General features: G+C 45.2%; 1 protein-coding gene across 4 annotated transcripts in view; it reads right to left on the bottom strand.

Moving 5' to 3' along the window:
• The window catches only part of ERGIC1 (endoplasmic reticulum-golgi intermediate compartment 1), a 141519-nt gene that overhangs the window by 9520 nt on the left and 113553 nt on the right, over nt 1–18446 (bottom strand). For 3 of the 4 annotated variants that reach the window (XM_053303679.1, XM_053303677.1, XM_053303676.1), the window contains exons 7-9: nt 14125–14185; nt 12067–12167; nt 10401–10523 (exon numbers count right to left, since the gene is read on the bottom strand). In XM_053303679.1, the coding sequence (XP_053159654.1) occupies nt 10401–10523; nt 12067–12167; nt 14125–14185 (285 nt within the window). Of the gene's footprint in view, nt 1–8319; nt 8445–10400; nt 10524–12066; nt 12168–14124; nt 14186–18446 lie in introns of those variants that run through there. The other variant, XM_053303678.1, reaches the window with a different exon arrangement.

Consider the following 18446-nt stretch of genomic DNA (forward strand, 5'->3'; position numbering starts at 1 on the left):
CCAGGCAGATTAAGCAGAAACTATGGCTGTCTGAGGAAGGAAACGCTGTTTTGCATTGTAAGCAGCATTTAAAAGTCCCTTTACCGGCCATACACCACTGGACTTCACCTCAGCGATCCCTTCAACAGAGAACTGTGTGTGCGGGGGTGGTAACAACTATTCCCAAAGAAATAAAAAACACATAAAACCAAAAGAGAGAAGTATTTAACAGCAAGAAACAGAAAGGAATAAACCTATAAAATAAAATATAGATATGATGGGAAATGATAATAAGTGACAAGTGACAGAAGCCTGTGAGCGTCTCGAGAAGCTATTTCCTCGGCAGACGAAAAAGAACAGAGGAGAAGGGTGTTGATCACATGACTACGGTGTAAGTAGGTGGAGTCTAGCTACCTATTTTTAAAAAAAGCTTGCGAGTGTTCTGGTAGGTTCTCCACGCAGGCGTGAAGCCTATCTGTGTAACAGACAGAGACCACTTAGAAGAACTGTCCTTATCCAACCCTAGCACAACGTCCCTCCAGTGGCTGTTGCTGGTGTCTACCTTATGTTTTCTTTTAGACTGTGAGCCCCTTTGGGGACCATCTTATTTATTATTTACGTTTCTATGTAAACCGTAGCAGTAGTAGCAGCAGCAGCGGCAGCACTTGCAGGAAAACATGTGTAAGAGAGCAGCCAAGTCATTAGAAGGGCTGGTTCCATGAGAGGAAGGGATTAATTAAGCAGCAACAATGTTGCTTCTAAACAGCTGAAGTGAACTGCATGTTTACTGCATCGCTTCTACTAAGCTCTGCAACTAATTCAATCCCTTGGTTAAAATCAAGCCTCACTCCCATCTCCCTTTCCTGATTCATTATTAATGACTAGTATTTTTCAGCCTGTTAAATTAATGGGCGCTAGTAGCCTTTCTTTCTTTCTTTCTTTCTTTCTTTCTTTCTTTCTTTCTTTCTTTCTTTCTTTCTTTCTTTCCTTCCTTCCCCCTCTTCTCTGTCCCTTCTTTCTTTTTTCTTTCTCTTTCCCTCTTTCCTTCCTTCCTTCTCTCTCTCTCTCTCTCTCTCTCTCTCTCAATTCTTTCCTTCCTTCTCCCTCCCTCTCGCCCTCCTTTCCTTCTTTCTTTTTTCTTTCTCTCTCTCCCTCTTTCCTTCCTTCCTTCTCTCTGCCTCTCTCTCCTTTCCTTCCTTCCTTCCCCCTCTTCTCCCTCCCTTCTTTCTTTTTTCTTTCTCTTTCCCTCTTTCCTTCTCTCTCTTTCAAATTAACGGGCGCTAGTTGAGTTTTCAACCCCCCTTCCTGGGATTCGCCAGAGAGGAGCCTTCCCCTGCAACAGAGGAGCCTTCTTCGCTGGCCGCCCGACCTTCGAGCGAGACCTCTTTGGCCGGGGCCTTGGCTGGCTGGCTGTTGGTAGGCAGGTAGGTGAGCCAGGCCGGTCTCCGCGCCGCTGCCTCTCGCCGCGCGCCTGCCTCCCGCTCCACCGTCCCTGCCTGCCGCTGCCTTCCAACCCACAGCCGCTGAGGGGGGCGGGTCCAGCCGTTGTTGCGGCGGCGGCTGGGTCCCGCTTCGGGCTGGCCTGTGCGCCGCCGGGAGCTCTGCACTGTGTCTGGCCTCTTGCGCTGCCGGCGAGGGAAGCGCGGGGCCCAGCCTGGCTCACCTACCTGCCTACCAACAGCCAGCCAGCTAAGGCCCCGGCGGGCCTTCCCCCCGCTCGTCCGGCCTTCTCCTCCTCCGCTCGTCCGGCCTTCTCCTCCTCCGCTCGCCCGTCCTTTCCCTCCTCCTCTCATCCGGCCTTTTCCTCCTCCGCTCGCCCAGCTTTCCCCTCCTCCCGCTGCTTCAGTTTTTAATTTCCGCCATTGCTGTCTCTGCTCTCCCGGCCCCCACGCAGGCCCGTCTTTTTACTCTTCTCTTTTCTCCCCGCCAATTTTTTTTTTTTTTGGTTCCCCGCTGCCGCCTCTGCTCTCCCGGTTCCCCCGCTGCCGCCTCAGCCCTCCTGGTTCCCCCGCTGCCGCCTCAGCCCTCCCGGTTCCCCCGCTGCTGCCTCAGCCCTCCCGGTCCCCCTGCTGTTGCTTTTGCCCATAGGCAACACGTCGTCAACATGGCTGCCCGTGTCTGGGCAGCCATATCTTTCTCGGACATTCTGGGCATGCGCTCCGCGCATGCCCAGAACGGCCAAGAAAGACACAGGCCAAAGAAAGACACGGGATCACGCTTTAGCTTTTTATTATAGAGGATGCTGTGCCTCTCTGCACGAAAGCCAGCAAAACAACAGATGCATGTTTACTCAGAAGTAAACCCCATTAACTGCATTGGGGAATACTCTCAGGAAACTATGTACTTATTAGCAGCAATGTATGAAGAAAATATTGGGTGGGGGTCCTCTGGAACTCTAGTGCTGCAGAAAAAAACAAATGGAAATACATAAGGGGGTAGATTTCAGGAGGTTTAGTGTACCAGATGAACACTTTTGTTCAAAAAAAGGAGAGGCAGAGCACTGAAAGGAGTGGTGGTAGTAGTACAGAAAATGGACCAAAATGACCAATACCTGCAATATTTTCCAATGCAGAGTTCTTGTGTGGATGGAAAACTGCAGGAAGAATCAGAGTTCACATGGATGCCCCACACTGACTATCAACAGAATTAACTGTTAGAATCCACTGAACCTCCTGCAAAACCACCCCAAAACTCTCCGTCTGGAAAGCCTAGTTTAAACAAACAGCAGCTGGTGACCTGGTTAAACTCATTCTGAGCTGTATGCACTGCAGACTGCAGGTGAGGGAGCAGAGCAGAGAGAAGCAACCTTGGCTCTCCACCAGCTGCTGTTGAACTACAACTCCCATCATCCCCAGCCACAATTTACTATGGCTGGGGATGGTGGGAGTTGTAGCTCAACAACAGCTGGAGAACCAAGGTTGCCTACTCCTGGAGTAGAGTATTGAATATTTCTCCATGTGCTGAATACTTCTCTATACACAAATTAGACAGAGTTCTAGTCTTTGATTCACTAGCTTTCCATATGCAGGGATCCCTTTTTAGCCTACTTTCCAGTAGACTAAATGATCATCTGGCATTCTGTGTTTGTGCCACACCCCACTCATCAACTTTGCAATGCCTGGACCAATATGAACCAAATCAGGTACAACTGAAGCAACACATAGGGGTACCTCAATGGCGTAGTTTTTGATGTCATCCATCCTGATTCAAGATGGTGGATGCATGAATGTTTTAGGCACAAGTGGGCTAATGTGTGAACTGCATAACTGATGTGAAACAAATTTGCTGCAGCTGTAGGGACACATAGGGATGCCACACTGGTGTTATTTGTAATTATGTCTTCCACCCCAATTCAAGATGGCAGACGCATGAAGCACCTAACTGATGTGGATCAAATTTAGTCCAGTTGCAGAGATAGTGAACGGAAAGTAGTCAGATTAGTTCTTACTAGAACAACTTGTTTTTCCTGCCATAGGGGAAAATTCCACCCCCCATCTGCAGTGTGAAGAGATACATTTTAGGAACAGCTATGTCACCTAATCTGCTGTTTACATTACTTAGATCTAGTAGCACAATCCCATGTGTGTTTATTTAGAAGTTCCATTGAGTTCAAACGAGTTTACTCCCAAGTAACTGTGCACAGGATTGCACTTTTAAATCCTCTGGGCAGTGGAGGGGACATGCTGTTTCCACAATCTGTACAGTGATCTAGCACGCTGTTGACACTCAGACTCAATGCATATGGAATAGTAGAGAGAAGGAAGTGAAAAAATAAAGGATACTATAATATTATTTTTGGGAAAACACACACACAACGTTAAGAGCAGGTAAAGCCACGTGTGTGCGCACGCACACATGTGCGCACAGAGCATCCCCAGTTTAAACCAGTTAGGTTCAGGATTGGCAGGTCAGTCAAGGGCAAAATGTTGCCATTCTATACCTCCGTGCCTCACTTAGTTTCAGAGCTCTATAACTGCTTTGCCCACTGAGCTGACATTTATACTTTCTTGTTTATCATCTATCAAAGTGTTTCTAGCGTAAATGGCACTATCCAGTCCTTATCTCATGCATCTTCATAGCCTAGTGACGCTGGGAGTTTTTCTCATGTCCTAAATGGCAAAATGATGATGTTATCTGTGTCTGGGCAAGTCCAACATTTCAGCCCCTGAATAATAGTGCTTATCAATGTATTTAACAGTGAGGTTAAAACAGATGAAAAGCAAAATATAGCTAAGATGAATCTAGGAAACATCAAGAGATGCTCAAAAATGGGTAAAGATAAATCAAGTTAAAGCTAGTGTCCTGTTAATACTCAAATTTAAGAGAAACAGATTTTGGCTAGATAGCCTACAAACATGTAACAAAGTTGTAAGTCTCTATGGCAGTACAAGAACAGGCAGCTGTACATTTCTACACAGGGGGGAAACCAATCCTGTTTTCACCAAATCACAGATAAGAAAATGACACAAAAATGGCAGCCTAAGAGGACAACAGTAGCAAAATTGGACAGGAAATTAGGCAATATAATGAGGGAACAGCCTGTTAATAGCAAGTAGCAGCAGAAGCAAGAAAGAAGGGACTGCTCGTTTCTGTGTGCTTTTATAACACCGCTATTTGTGCCAAATGAGCTCAGTGAAATGGGAAGATGCTTTATTGCCAAAGGCCTGGATAAATGCATTTTTCAAAGGGCAGCTGACATCGTGGGGGATGAAAAGCCACAAAACATGGAGCAAGCAACTCCTCTCTTCCCATTTATTCTTCCTGTCACTCCTCTCTTCCCATTTATTCCTCCACCATCCAAGAGTGACGCAGGGTTCCTTTTCAAGGAAAATGACAGCAGAAAGAGTTACTAATTTCAGCCCATAAGGATCAGCTGACATAGGAGGTTTTATACCACAAAAAGCAGGAGGTGGGGGGGGAGTTATCTAGGGCAGGAAAATATTACTTCAGAGCAACAAATACAAGGGCAAAAACAAACACAGAAAAAACCCATATATTCATCTGCACAACTCTGTTACCACTTAGTGCTTATGACTCACATATACCTGGCATCTGCCTGCCCTGCAAGTGCTCAAAGGCTTTTGAGTCTAGACTCTAGAGCAATCAAAAAACCAAGGCAGAAACATATGTGAGCACTGTTAGATATTCCCCTTAGAGATGGGGCCGTTCTGGGAAGAGCACCTGCATGCTTGCATGCAGAAGGTCCCCTCTCTGACATCTCTGGATAGGGCTGGGAGAGAAATTCCTGCCTGCAGCCTTTGAGAAGCTGCTGCCAGTCTGTGTAGACCAGGCCTGCTCAACTCCACCCCCCCACCAGCTGTTTTTGGACTACAACTTCCATAATTCTCAGCCACAGTGTCCAATAGCTAGGGATTATGGGAGCTGTAAGCCAACATCTGTGAGATGGCTGAATCTGAGCAGGCCTGGTGTAGACAATACTGAACCAAATAGGCTAATGTTCTGATTTGGTATATGACAACCTCCTATGTCCCTATACAGCAGGAGAAGATGAAAAGTACTAAAAAAGCTCTTGCCCATTAGACTAGCAACAGGATTCTAGCCTGTACTAACAAGCCACCTTTTACCATTTCCCAAACAAGCAATTTTTTACTAGCTGATATCATGGGGCTCACTGCTCAAAAGCAGAAAAGCTAATACATGTCATCACTTTACCTGCTTTATATGTATTTTTTATATATGCATATGTATTTTAGCCAATGACACCAGTGAAGTGCCATTGCAGTACCCAAAAGTGGTTACAGCAAACCCCAGATTAAATCCTTCATCGGCTAGGAAGGCTCGCAGAGTGATGTGAGCAGATATTACTTCTTACCTCACTGCAATCCTGTATAAGGCAGGTTAGGCTAAAATGCTGCTCTGAGCACCTTCAAGCCAGGCAGGTCACACACAAAAAACACAAGTTGTTCTAGTAAGAACTAATCAGCCTACTTTCATTTCACTGTCTCTACAACTGGACTAAATTTGGTTCAAATCAATTCAACAGTTCTCACATTAGTGCACTTGCACCTCAAAAGTTCACATGTCCACCGTCTTGGATCAGGGTGGATGACATAATCGCAAACTACTTGGGGGCAGGTTAGACTGTCCACATGTTAGTGCACTTGGACCTCAAATGTCTATGTATACACCATATTGAATTGGGTTGGGTGACATGATCACAATCTACACTGTTGAGGTGTTCCTATGTGTCCCTATAGCTGTAGCAAATTTGGTTCAAATTGGTTAAGTGGTTCAGAAGTTAGCTCACTTGGATTGAAGGTTATGCCTCCAATATTTACACATCTGCCACCGTGAATCAGTGTGGATGACAAATAACACCACTGAGGTGACCCTGTGTGTCACTCACTGCAACTGTACCTAATTCAGTTAACATCAGTTAGACAGTCCACAAATTAGCCTGCTTGCGCCTCAGATGTTCATGCAGCCGCCATCTTGAATCGGAATGGATGACATCATCACACACCACGCCATTAGGGCATCCCATGTGTCCCAACAGCTGTAGCAAATTTTGCTCAAATCTGTTAAGTGGTTCAAATGTTAGCCCACTTGCACCTCAAAAGTTCACACGTCTGCCAACTTGGATCGGGGTGGATGACATCATCACAAATTATGGCATTGAGGTGTCCCTATGTATCCCTACAACTGTACCCAATTTGGTTCGTATTGGTCCAAGCGTTGCAAAGCTTATAGGTGGGGGGTGGAAATATGGATGGACACACACACAGAAAGCCGGGTGATCTCATAAGCCTACTGGAAAGTAGGCTAAATAGAAAGTAACTAACTATTCTGTGCAAGTCTAGAAGTAGCAGACAATAAATGGAGAGAGGCGGTATCATATACTGCTCCTCCAAAAATAGCTCAGGGCGGTTTACAACGAAGTATTAAGAGTACTGGACGAGATCCAGGCTCAAATCCCGGCTTAGCCCAGTGACTTTGGGCTAGTCACCACCTTGCAGCTACCTCATAGGGTTGTTATAAAGATCAAAGGGCAAGTGTGGGGAAAGAAGCCTCCAGTGCCACCCTGAGCTCCGTGAAGGAAGGGTAGGATGAAAATGAAATAAATAAAAACAATTCTTGTCATTCCACCACTGAACATGCTACAGTTATGGACAATGAAATCCCTTTTTATGACAGTGTCTCTTCCTTGATATTTTACCAGCAGCCTTGGCATGCCTTGTCACCATAATGGCAATGCTCAACAAAAGAGGCCCTGCTGATGGGGCCCCAGTCTCTGAGGGGTCGAGGAGATAGACGAGGCCTTCACGACCACAGCACCTAACCTGTGGAATGCCCTCTCCCCCCCCCGCACACTCAGATGTCCATACATGCACTTCACTGTTGGCTTCAGAGTGTGGACAAGACTTAGCTTGTTAGGAAAGCCACAGGCTCATTTAACAGGGCCCCTGGGGTTATTTATTCAATGGCTGATTTTCTTGCAGTTGCTATAATTTTTGTTCTGTGTTGTTGCTATGGATTGGTGGTTGTTAAATTTTGTTCTTGTAAGCTGCCTTGAAAGGAAAAGCAGGGGCATATATATTTTTCATATCCAACAAATAAAAACAAAGCAAACTGCATCAAACACAGACTATCCATATGTTAATGTCCCTCATCCTTTAACCACAATACATTCATACTCCTCCCACTTACTGACCAGGCATACACCTATCTATAAATACTATTCTTCCTGACAGCCATGTTCAGAGCTCCCACGGGCAGTGGCACTAGCAAGTTCAATTCTTTTTCCATTTCTAAACCTGGTTAAAATCTCTGGTGGCCTGAAAGGGTCTTCTCTCACCTATGCACATAAGAACATATTTAAAACGCCCCAGTGTCTCTATGACAGTTGCATGGGTGCTGCCTGGTAAACAAACTGCTCAACAAAAGGAGCAGCAGGTGCTCCTACCATGGGCTCTCTTTGTTGCTTTTAACTAGGCATCTGCTGCTTAACAAGATCCAAAGTGTTTCAGAGGCCTGCCCCACTTGACAATAACTCCAGCTGCCGCAAATGGATAATCTGACTGGGCCAGAGAGCTGCAGATTCACCGCAGCAATGACGACGAGTCAGTCTCCAGGGCAACCATGATGCAGAAGGGCAAGCTGGCAGTGTTTGCCCAGACTGGGACAGCAGGGATGGTGACAGACCAGAGAGTCACTGAGCAGGGATGGCCAGGACTGATACAGCAGCCCTCTTTGTCCCAGGTGCAAAGATGGCATATACCCGGCATGTGTGGGTTTTGGTGGGGCGTTTCGGGGGGGGGGGGGGAGAGAAAGCTTGGTACTGCTGCACATGGCACATTACTAGAACCCAGACTGTGCAAGAGCCCTTCACCTGGATGAAGAAGTTTGGCCTCAAAGACAGTGGCACCCCTGGGCTCTGAAGGCTTGCTTGGCTGGTGTCAGAAAGCAATCTAGGCTCTAGGGCAGAGTAGCTGGATGAGAGGGGGCTGGAGAAGTAGAGTCAGCCAGGATCAAGACATGTAAGAGTAAAGGGGAAGGGAGCAAGCATACTTTAAAGCAGATACAAAGTCAAAGAGGATGAAAGCAGAGTAAGCCAAAGGAAAGAGAGACAACTACGCAGCCTGAAGAACAGGCACAGGCAAGAAACCCAGAGATGGAGCTGCCGAACAGCCTGCCAGCAGTTTTTTCCTGCTTCTTTTTACAGGGGTGTTGGGAGGCTGGCGTTAGGGATGCTCAAGTGGTGTGCATTATGGAATGCATTTGCTTGCATTCCAGTACAAGCAAAGGTAGAGGGCTGACTATTGACCCTGGGGGACAGATAATTTAGCACAGGCAAAGAGAATATACAACGGTAGATTCTGATTTTATTTGAAATGCCATGTTTGCCTTCTGGTAGAAATTACAATCTCAAGGAACAAGAAGCCTCCCTCTTGCCTCACACATTAATGGCTCAAGCAGACTAAAGCATGAGATATACATAGACTGCACATTAAAAACCAAAAGAGTGACAAAAATATGCATTGTTTCTTCTCCCTTGTTTTAATCCGCAAGACAATTAATGTGCAAAGGAATGGACAATGCTCATCCAGCCTTTGGTTTTCTAAGGAGCATAAAACAGCCAATGGGGCATGGACACAGTTAAGCCATTCACTTAATTGCAGGTTGCTGGGATGGCTCCCCACAGATATTTACAATGCGTCTAGATGCATTCTGGGGTGTTGTCCCACAGCCCCGCCCCCATGGGGGGGATTAGTCCTGCAAATAAACATTCTCTTAAAGAGTCCTTATTCTGCAATCCTTATTTGTCTGCAGTGGATTCACAATTAATGTACCTAGTTTCCTCCACTACTATACTGCTATATGATGTGTCTGATAAAGCAGGTTAAATTGTTGCAAAACAAAATTTAACCAGACTATTGTCTGCTGTAGTCAGTCAGCTTTTCTTGAATGTGGCTATGCACATCTCCATGGAGTTCTCCATACAGCAGGCTTTCCTGTGAGTTTTCTGGGAGGTTTTACTGTGAACTCAAAGTTATCCCAAAAGCCCAATGCAAAAAGTGGATTTTGTGTGTGAAGTGCTCCCTGATAGCTCACAGGGACTTTGGGGTAAATCTGCCCAATACATGAATGCACACCCTCCATTCCGGGGGAATTGTAAGCTAAAAGGCTTTAAAAGACCTGTGAGAAGAACTTGCATGCAAACTGCAAGGGAGTTGATAGAGGTGCTGCTTATGCACCCATATGCACAAGAAGAGCCAGCAGGGGGCAACAGAGAGCAAGTCAGATCTGATTAAAAACCTGAATGTGAGAGAAAATTGACAGAACATTTCCAAGTTCCTATTTAGCTAGATTGGAAGGCACCTCAGAGCCTGCCAGCCAGTGCTAGGATCTTAAAACAGACAAGCCTGTCAATATTATCTCACAGGATCAGCAAAAGCAAGAAGGCTGTCCAAAATTTATTGTGGCCAATACAAGCCGTGTCACAACTCTTTGCAAGCCTTTCTTGATTTGGAAGGAAAACTCAAACAGTTCAGGGGGACTTAAATGTCAGATACATCCTATGAACAAGCACAGATTGGTCCCACATTACAACATTTAGGATGTCAATACTATGCTGAGGGACGAGGGCCTATAATAAAACTTAGTTTCCACATGCTAGATGTTATTAGGGACTACATTTGTGGCACTACAGCTTGATTGAGATATGATGCAAGCTACTAAAAAAATCCCTCTTGGTATATTTCCCCAGGATATGCTTTGTCAATTAGATCAGATTTGCAGAACCAGTGCTCCCATTTCCCTGCCAGCTATTTCAGTTTCTTCTGGCTGCAAGTGGGCAGAGTTCAGCATTCTGTTTCTTTTCTGAACTAGTTCTCTGGCATACGAGCACATTTGGAAGGCATGGAAACAACTTAAAGAAGACAATGATGATGGCAACTCACTGTGGTGATAAATCTGTACAAGGGCTGTCGCCTTTCTGTATATTTAACTGTGATAGGACTCAAGTCATAGCGAAACCAGATAGCTGGAATGATGCGCCCGGTGTGGCTGTAGGCGACATACTCCTGAAAAAGGAAACAGGTCAAGGAATGAAAAGCATGGATGTGAGCAACAGGCCCCTGAAAACACCCCACCCCGCATGCTCTCTACCCACTTCTTACTCTTCATGACAATTTGGCCTAATTATTGGCCATGTAACATTATTAGCTTCTATCCACCAAAGTTACCACAAACATAGCTCTGGTCTCTGCAGAAAGGGCAAATATATGAAAGAAGCCACACAGTTCTATTCGACAAACACCCACAGCATCCATTTTCCTTTCTTCTTTACATTCGAAGACCAGCCCAGGACCGGAACCCAAGCAGAACATTCTCAGAACCACACATCTTGGGATGGCTATAGAAGAGGCCTGGAAAAATGCAGAATTGGAGCCCTGCCATCTGGGCAAAGAAGCAGTATTTAAAGTGATAGCTCGCTTAGATTTAGCCAGATGGAAAGCAACCCAGCAGAGCATCCCTCCCAGTTCCTGGTGTATCTCGTGTGTTTCTTTTTAGATTGTGAGCTGTTTTAGGACCGGGAACCATCTTCTTGTTTCTTTTACTATGTAAACCGCTTTGAGAATTTTTAGTCATTGAAAAGTTGTATATACAGCATTCAAATTAACAATAACAACAACATACACTAGCTCATAATGGGATAGTAGTGGACTATAGCAAGAATACAGAGCATTCTGAACTATCTGTTCAAATGACCATTCATAATGGTAAGAGGAATCACAGCATCAATTTATAGTGGAAGCAGAACACTAATTGGAAAAGGGGTTGGATCTGGTGCAGATGGCACAAGCTACTCACAGCACTTACTGGGAGAAACCATGCAAAAACAACTCTTATGTGGAAGTACTCTTAGGTGAGAATAGTTTAATTTGTTTCCCTGACTCCCTTAAAAAATTTCACTCACCTAAATTAGGGTGGATTCAAGTGACCATTTTGTTCCCCCATGAAATGATCTTGATATGGCTATCCCCACAGGGATATCTATGTGGGGCCCTGGGCACATGAGCATTTCAGCACACATTCAGATCATGTGCTGGCTCATATTTGGAAGTATTTTTCTTTTTAAACCAAAAATATGGAAACTTCTGAGCAACCTGAATACATATTGAGCCCTACATGAATACCACCCTCAGGTTGATCAGAAGGAAGATACAGAAGCTAAAGTAGGGTGACCATACCTGAATATATTGCTACATCTTTCCCCTCAAGCCATGGGAGATTGTGATTCTGTTCCAATCTCTCATCATTGTTTTAACTTTATACTGGGGAGGGGGGCAAGTTACAGGAGCATGATACATACCAAAACCTCTGCATTCATGATTTGTGATACACAGTTGTTGCTAGGTTAGCAAAGGAAGAAGCAATAGAAACTCCCTTTTATTTTCTGTGCACCACTTCTCCAGCAGGGGCTGCTGTTGCACTCATTTCACAAAACAGAGGCCAACAAAAGTAAGCACAACAATTGAAATGGAATTTATAACTCTGAAGGCTCACTCGCTGGAGTCTCAACTGCATCAAGCCAAGCCTTTCTGGCAGCTGAACCATCCTTACCTTATTGGCTACAGTATATTGGTATGAGTACCGTTGTTTGCCACTCATGTCTTCATATACAGTGGGGACAATCTTCAGTATATAATCATGGGATGCAAGAGCTATGTAAATGCAGGAGAGAAAAACGGGACGAGCCCATGCTCAGAAACAGAAACATCCGAACACAGAAGCTTGCTGGCAAAATCATGTCATAAGACACACAAACGTAAAGCAAAAGCCTTTAGTCTAAATTGGCTTCTTCCTTCCTTCCTTCCATCCATCCATCCATCCTATTGCAAACTCTTCTCTTGCTGGAAACAATGGACTTTTTCATATCTGCTGCATATTCCTCAGCACAAACACCCATCTCCTCAATGCACACCAGAAAATACTTCAAAGCCCACAGAAATGCAAGTACCTAAATATGAATTTTAAGGCAGGTACTGCATAGTGTCTTTACATGAGAGTCCAACCGGACACCGATTCTGAAAAGAACAAGTCCAGGGAAGCAGAGGAGTCTGCCCTGGTCCAGATACCTGCCCTGATGACCACCACCAGAACTAGCGGTGCCATGGCTGCCAGAGCCAACTGCTCCCACAGAGGAGCCTTGGAGCTCTGGGGTGTCCTGCACCTCCATGGTGGGGGGGAGGTATTATTGTTATTTACATTTTATATCCCGCTCTTCCTCCAAGGAGCCCAGAGCCCAGTACTACATACTTAGGTTTCTCCTCACAACAACCCTGTGAAGTAGGTTAGGCTGAGAGAGAACTGACTGGTCCAGAGTCACCCAGCAAGGATCATGGCTGAAGGGGGATTTGATCTCGGGTCTCCCTGGTCCTAGTCCAGAACTCTAACCACTACACCACACTGGCTCGGTAGGGTCCTGCCCCTTCCTTCAAGGCCCATCCATCACCACCAGGACCCAGAAGCGTAGGGCCTGAACTGAGATCTCTTTCTGAAGGCAGAGCACACATTTGGCTACCCTGGGACTCCTGATGGATCTCCTCAGGAAAAGGGTGAAAGCAGCTGGAGTGTCTCCTCAGGAGGAGGGCTGCACTAGGAATCCAGGAAGGGGCGGGGCTCCTACTACCCATAAGCTCTCAGTCTTCACCTGTACCTTTGATGGTTCAACAACTCCCCAACAGGCTCCTGTCTCCAGCTGCCTGCTTTGTCCACCCTAGGTTCAGACGCTTTCGGACTGCCGGATGTTCCACAGTACCTCAGCACAACTATTCAATATACTGCAAGAAGCTGCACTGGCCAGATGTTGGCACTGGCGAGGACTATTCATAGTAGGAGTTCACAACCTCTAGTGCAGAAAGAATCTGGGGTAGTGAATAACACACTTACTGTACACTCAAGCAGGCAATAAAAACCAACTGTACAGCAGAAGCTTAAATCAGCCAAAGGTAGATAGAAAGGGATCTACCTTGGCACCTGCATGTCAGTGCATGTGCCCTCACAAATCCAACTGGAAGATGAATCCCAAAGAAAGGGCACCACCACTGAAAAGGCCCTAACATACCATCCACCTAATCTTCAGCAGTGGGAGTACCTGGAAAAAGACCTCTGAAGGTGTTCTTAAAGACTAAACAGATGTATATGGAAGAAGACAGCCCTTCAAAGTGCTCTAGGTCTCAAGGTAGCTTCAGAAATCAAATGCCCTAGCAGAGGAGAAAATCTATAGTACAGAACATCAGCTGTTATAAAGCTTTGCTTTATAACAGGGCAGCAAATAGTTCCTCTTCTATGAACAAGGAAAGCTGAAACTCCAATTAATATCTCCCAAGTCCTTATGGTTGTAATCAGTGTTCCCTCTAAGAGGGATTTCCAAATATTGTTGACTACAACTCCCAGAATCCCCAGCTGCAATGGCTTTTGCTTGGGGATTCCGGGAGTTGTAGTCAACAACATCTGGGAATCCCTGTTAGAGGGAACATTGGTTGTAATATTACTTGAGGTCTGTTGATAATACTATTACTACCAGCTACTAAGTAGAATATAGCCTTCTGGTTTCCTGAGTTAAGGATCCCTTACTAACATCAGACAAGGCCCTGAATAAAAACAGAAAATACATACGGTTTGAGCTGAGCTTGTCTGCCCCTTCCAGCGCATTGAACGCTCCATGAATGCTCTGTACCTGAAGAGGGGGAAAGTGCAGAATGTAGTGGGTTTTGTTTTGTTTTGTTTTATTAAAAGCACATGCTTTCATGCTTTAAAACATATCCTACCTTAAACATAAAAAGCCTCAACATTGCAGATAGACAGACAGGAGGGAAAGGAGGAGAGAGAAGCAATCCTCATTGCATTTTGTGCACTTTAATTTTGATATTTTCACTCAGCCTCACATAGGAATTTATTCTCACATGGACACAGACCTTGCACAAGGAACATACTATTCTGCAACTCTTCATCACCAACAAAAGCACAGGACTTGGCAAGTTGCTGAATTTCCCTCTCACCGGTCCCATAAAAACTCAAGACTATTGAAATAGTAAAGGAAATTAACAAAGCAAAGCCCTAAACACACAAACCATCAAGCTAACCATTTCACAGAACTTCAATGAGCTTAATTAAAATTCACAAAATAGCAAATTAACTTTCAGTAAACAGGACTCTTCTCATGGACAATTCAACTTTCTTGTCTCTCACAGAAGTCTCATGCAATTGCAGCAAAGGGACAAGTGGCACAAATGTAATAAATACAAATGGATGGCACACCTGGGTTTTTCTATGGTGCCATTCAAATTATAAGCATCTCAAGAGGCTTCACCCTGTACCAAGTGGCACAGTATCAACTGAAGGATTATGCAGAGTTATGACTGCAGCTCTGTGCTTGACAGAAGCTCATTCACAGATGTGCCATCAGACCAGCTTAGTGAGATGCTCCCCCTCCCCTTTCCCTTTTTTAAAAAAATGAGCTAATCTCAGCTCTTTGAGCGATGGGAGTCCTCCTTCCACTAGAAAAATTGAATCTATGCATGATCTCTGAATTACGCTACCTGTCACACTGTAGCATTCCTATAAACAGCTGAGAACATTTTTCATTACAAAGTGGAATAAACAATACTGAAAATAATAATGGCTGACGTGATGGGCAGCCCTCCATTGGTGTTAGGGACCTGCCAGGATTGCTGCGCAACTTGAAAAGCAGCCCCAGTGGTGTATTGTGACAGGGCTGCTCCAGAATGACTTAAAACCTTTGAGGAGTGCTAACATCAACAGATGGAGAGAATCGATCTATGTGGTCGCTAAGAGTCCACACCGACTTGAGGGCACTTAATCAATCAATCAACATAAACAGAGGGCTGCCCATCATGTCAGCCAACAACAACAATTACTACAAGGCCAGGAAAAGACCCAGGGTTGTGTCAGCCTCCAGCCTGGGGGACAGAGCATGTCAAAATCTGAAAGGGTGCTTGGGGGGAAACTTTAAGGCAACTTCCTTTCTCCAATATTTATGAATTCAAACGATCTATGTTCCATTTTTCTGGGTCTCAAGAAAGCCAGCTGCCTTTCATTCAAGACTGACACTGTAAAGTCTAAGAACACATATCACTGAGAGAGGCATTAATGCTTAGTTTACACGTACAAAAAATGTCTAGCTCCACCACAGCAATCGCCCAAACCAAAGATGAGATTCATCATTGGAACAACAGCAAGTCACTCCGTAGTTGTTGTTTCCCCCCCCCCCCATATCATAATATTCTGGGGAGATGAAACGAGCAAGACTCTTGAAGGTGATTAGCAGGTGTGGAAGGGAGAACATGCACATGGAATTGCAGCTTGGTTTGGGAAATGTACACAGGGAGCTGGTGTCCTCTGAAACCAATTTGGGAGGGAGGAGTTCTGGTAAATCTATCCCATTTCAGAGGAGTGGCTGAACATTACATAATGGCATAATGGAAACTACCCATTCACTCCTGAGTCACTTGAAGGAAAGCAGAGGTGAAATCTCATCTGATCTTAAAGCTATTGGATAGTGCTGCTCATTTGGGGATTAAAGTTTGTGCTTTTAGCACTTTTAGTTTACTATACTGTACTTGTTTTTAATGGCAGGACTGAACATTGTAAGCTGCCTTGGGGACTCATTTTTTGGCTGAAAGCAGTGGTCCCTCTAATTTTTTTCATCTCTGTGTGGAATGAGTTTGGTTCTGGGCGGCAATATCAAGGCAGTGTGTGTGCACATGTGCATTCAGAATGGGGCCTTCCTGATTCAACCTGAGCGGGATCTAAAATTAACTGAGTGGACATCAGAAAACTTGTGAGCACATGCACGCGCACACGCACACACCTTAGAGGGAACAGTGGCTGAAAGGTGAAGAATACATACAATAATTTTAAGATGTAGTTTTACCACGATGAGAGAGCAGAATCCTGGATTTATGATAAAAGCAAATCTTTATTAAAACATCCCCACCATGGTCCTTTAAGAAACACCAGGTTCTTAAAGAGAATTTACATGCATTCCTATTGGTGGGCTTAATTACCACACACAGCTCTCTTGCTTCTCCCCCAACTCTCCAGCCGGCTCAGCCTTCCTGTCTTGTGAATAAGGAAGAGCATAATCTACCTCACCTAACCCCTCACCTACCAGGACTACAGGTCTCATGAACACTTAGCCAGTGCTTTGATCTTATTCTTTATAGGTATTAAAACCTAGTGAATGTGCTAAGATTGTAGCATTTCTAAAAGGAAGCCAAGGGCAACATCAAAGAGCAGACTACAAAAACCATGTAGTTGGTATTAGAAAGGTTTCTGAGAAGTTGGGGTGTGTGTGTGTAGGTGTAGCAAGTGGAATGGGATGCCTATGTTGAGGAGTCAAGATTGTAAAGAGATTAGGGTTAATCTCTTGGTTGGTACATGTGGTGAGAAGGTGTGGAAAAAAATACTAGTGCAACCCTATGAAACCTTTGAAAGTAGGTTACAAGGTGCAAGTTCTGCGAGCCATCTCCATGGAGAAATTGGGCATTATGTAACATCACACAGCATTCCATCAGACACCAGCCACAGGAAAGGCATATCATTCTCCTCAGCTCATACTCTCTCCTCTGATCTGAGAGAGGAGCTACTAAGCCAAGTCCCGCTTTCTGGTCTTTGTTCTCACCAAGAGGAACAGGGATTGAAAGGGACTAGAAAGTGATATGGTAAAACTTACAACAGCTGAATCCTAATTAGCCAACCTCTACTACTGAAAACATCTGATTTGGAGGGAGTATGGGGAATGGGACTTCCATTTAGCTATGTTGCCCCCCATTTCACTGGGGAACACTTCTACTTCCTCCAAGGAGGCAGGCGTTTTCTCTGAGTTGGTCCACATTCCTGTTACTAGCAAAGATTTTCTGTCATTTGTGTTTAAGTCTCCAGGCTTGGAGATTTCACTCTGTATATGCTCAGGAACCTCACCACATCGTGAGCTCTCCATTTATACACATAGGGACAGGTCACTTAGTGATAGTGGGCCAGTCGCCCCTAGATTTGGCTCCTAACAAGCAAATTGTAAAGGGGAGCAGATGCATGCCCTCCCTAACATCCTATGTAGATCCCAGAAGTTAACTACAAGCAGGTTAACTCTCTGCCAAAGCCACCCTGCACTCAGGGTAAACTGCTTTGTCTTTCCCCTCCTTTCACAAAAAGGATAGCAGTCAGTTAATGTGCCAATTAGCTCAACAGGAAGATGTGGGAGGTAACTCTTCCCCCTCACAAAAGAGGCTGAGCAAGCAATATGAACCTAAGGGATGCACCTATTAAAAGTACTGATTAGATTACTGGACTTTCCATCTATGCAGATCCCCCTTCTCATGTCTATGCACTCTCTTTTCATGAAAAAAAGCCTTGGCATACCTTGGCAATTCCCACATTGTTACACACAGGAAGAAAGATCAAAAACAATGGGATCCCTGCCGGTCCCTCCCCAAACACCTGTCAGACAGCAACAGTCAATTGGAATTTGCCCCCAGGATATGTATTCGGGTGTAACAACCCCCAATTACATGATCCTGTGTGCTCCCTGGGATTTGCGTGCTCCCTTGTAAGCCTCACTTGAGACTCCATCACCTACTCCTTGTGATCTTTGTGCTCTCTACGCACTAGCTTTCTTGGGGTTACCAAAAGCTTTTGGGGTGATTTACTGTCCACAGGGCATCATGCAAGGCTGTGTTCAGTATTTTGTGCCACTCTCCAAATCGGCTTTCTTGCCCAGCGTGATCTGCCCAGTCTTCCTCACTAACACAGGAAGCTGGGTCCAAGGAGGAAGCACCCTCCTGGAATCAGCTCTGCTGACTAACCCCTCCAACCTTCTTGCACCCGCCTTGGCCCAACCTGTTCCTGAGGAACCAAGTTCATTGGTGGTCCCTGGAGCTCTTTGTCCAGACCAGGTGATATGAGCATTCACCACTCTT

This window comes from Hemicordylus capensis, chromosome 2 (assembly GCF_027244095.1).
Source record: "Hemicordylus capensis ecotype Gifberg chromosome 2, rHemCap1.1.pri, whole genome shotgun sequence".
Classification (NCBI taxonomy): Eukaryota; Metazoa; Chordata; class Lepidosauria; order Squamata; family Cordylidae; genus Hemicordylus; species Hemicordylus capensis.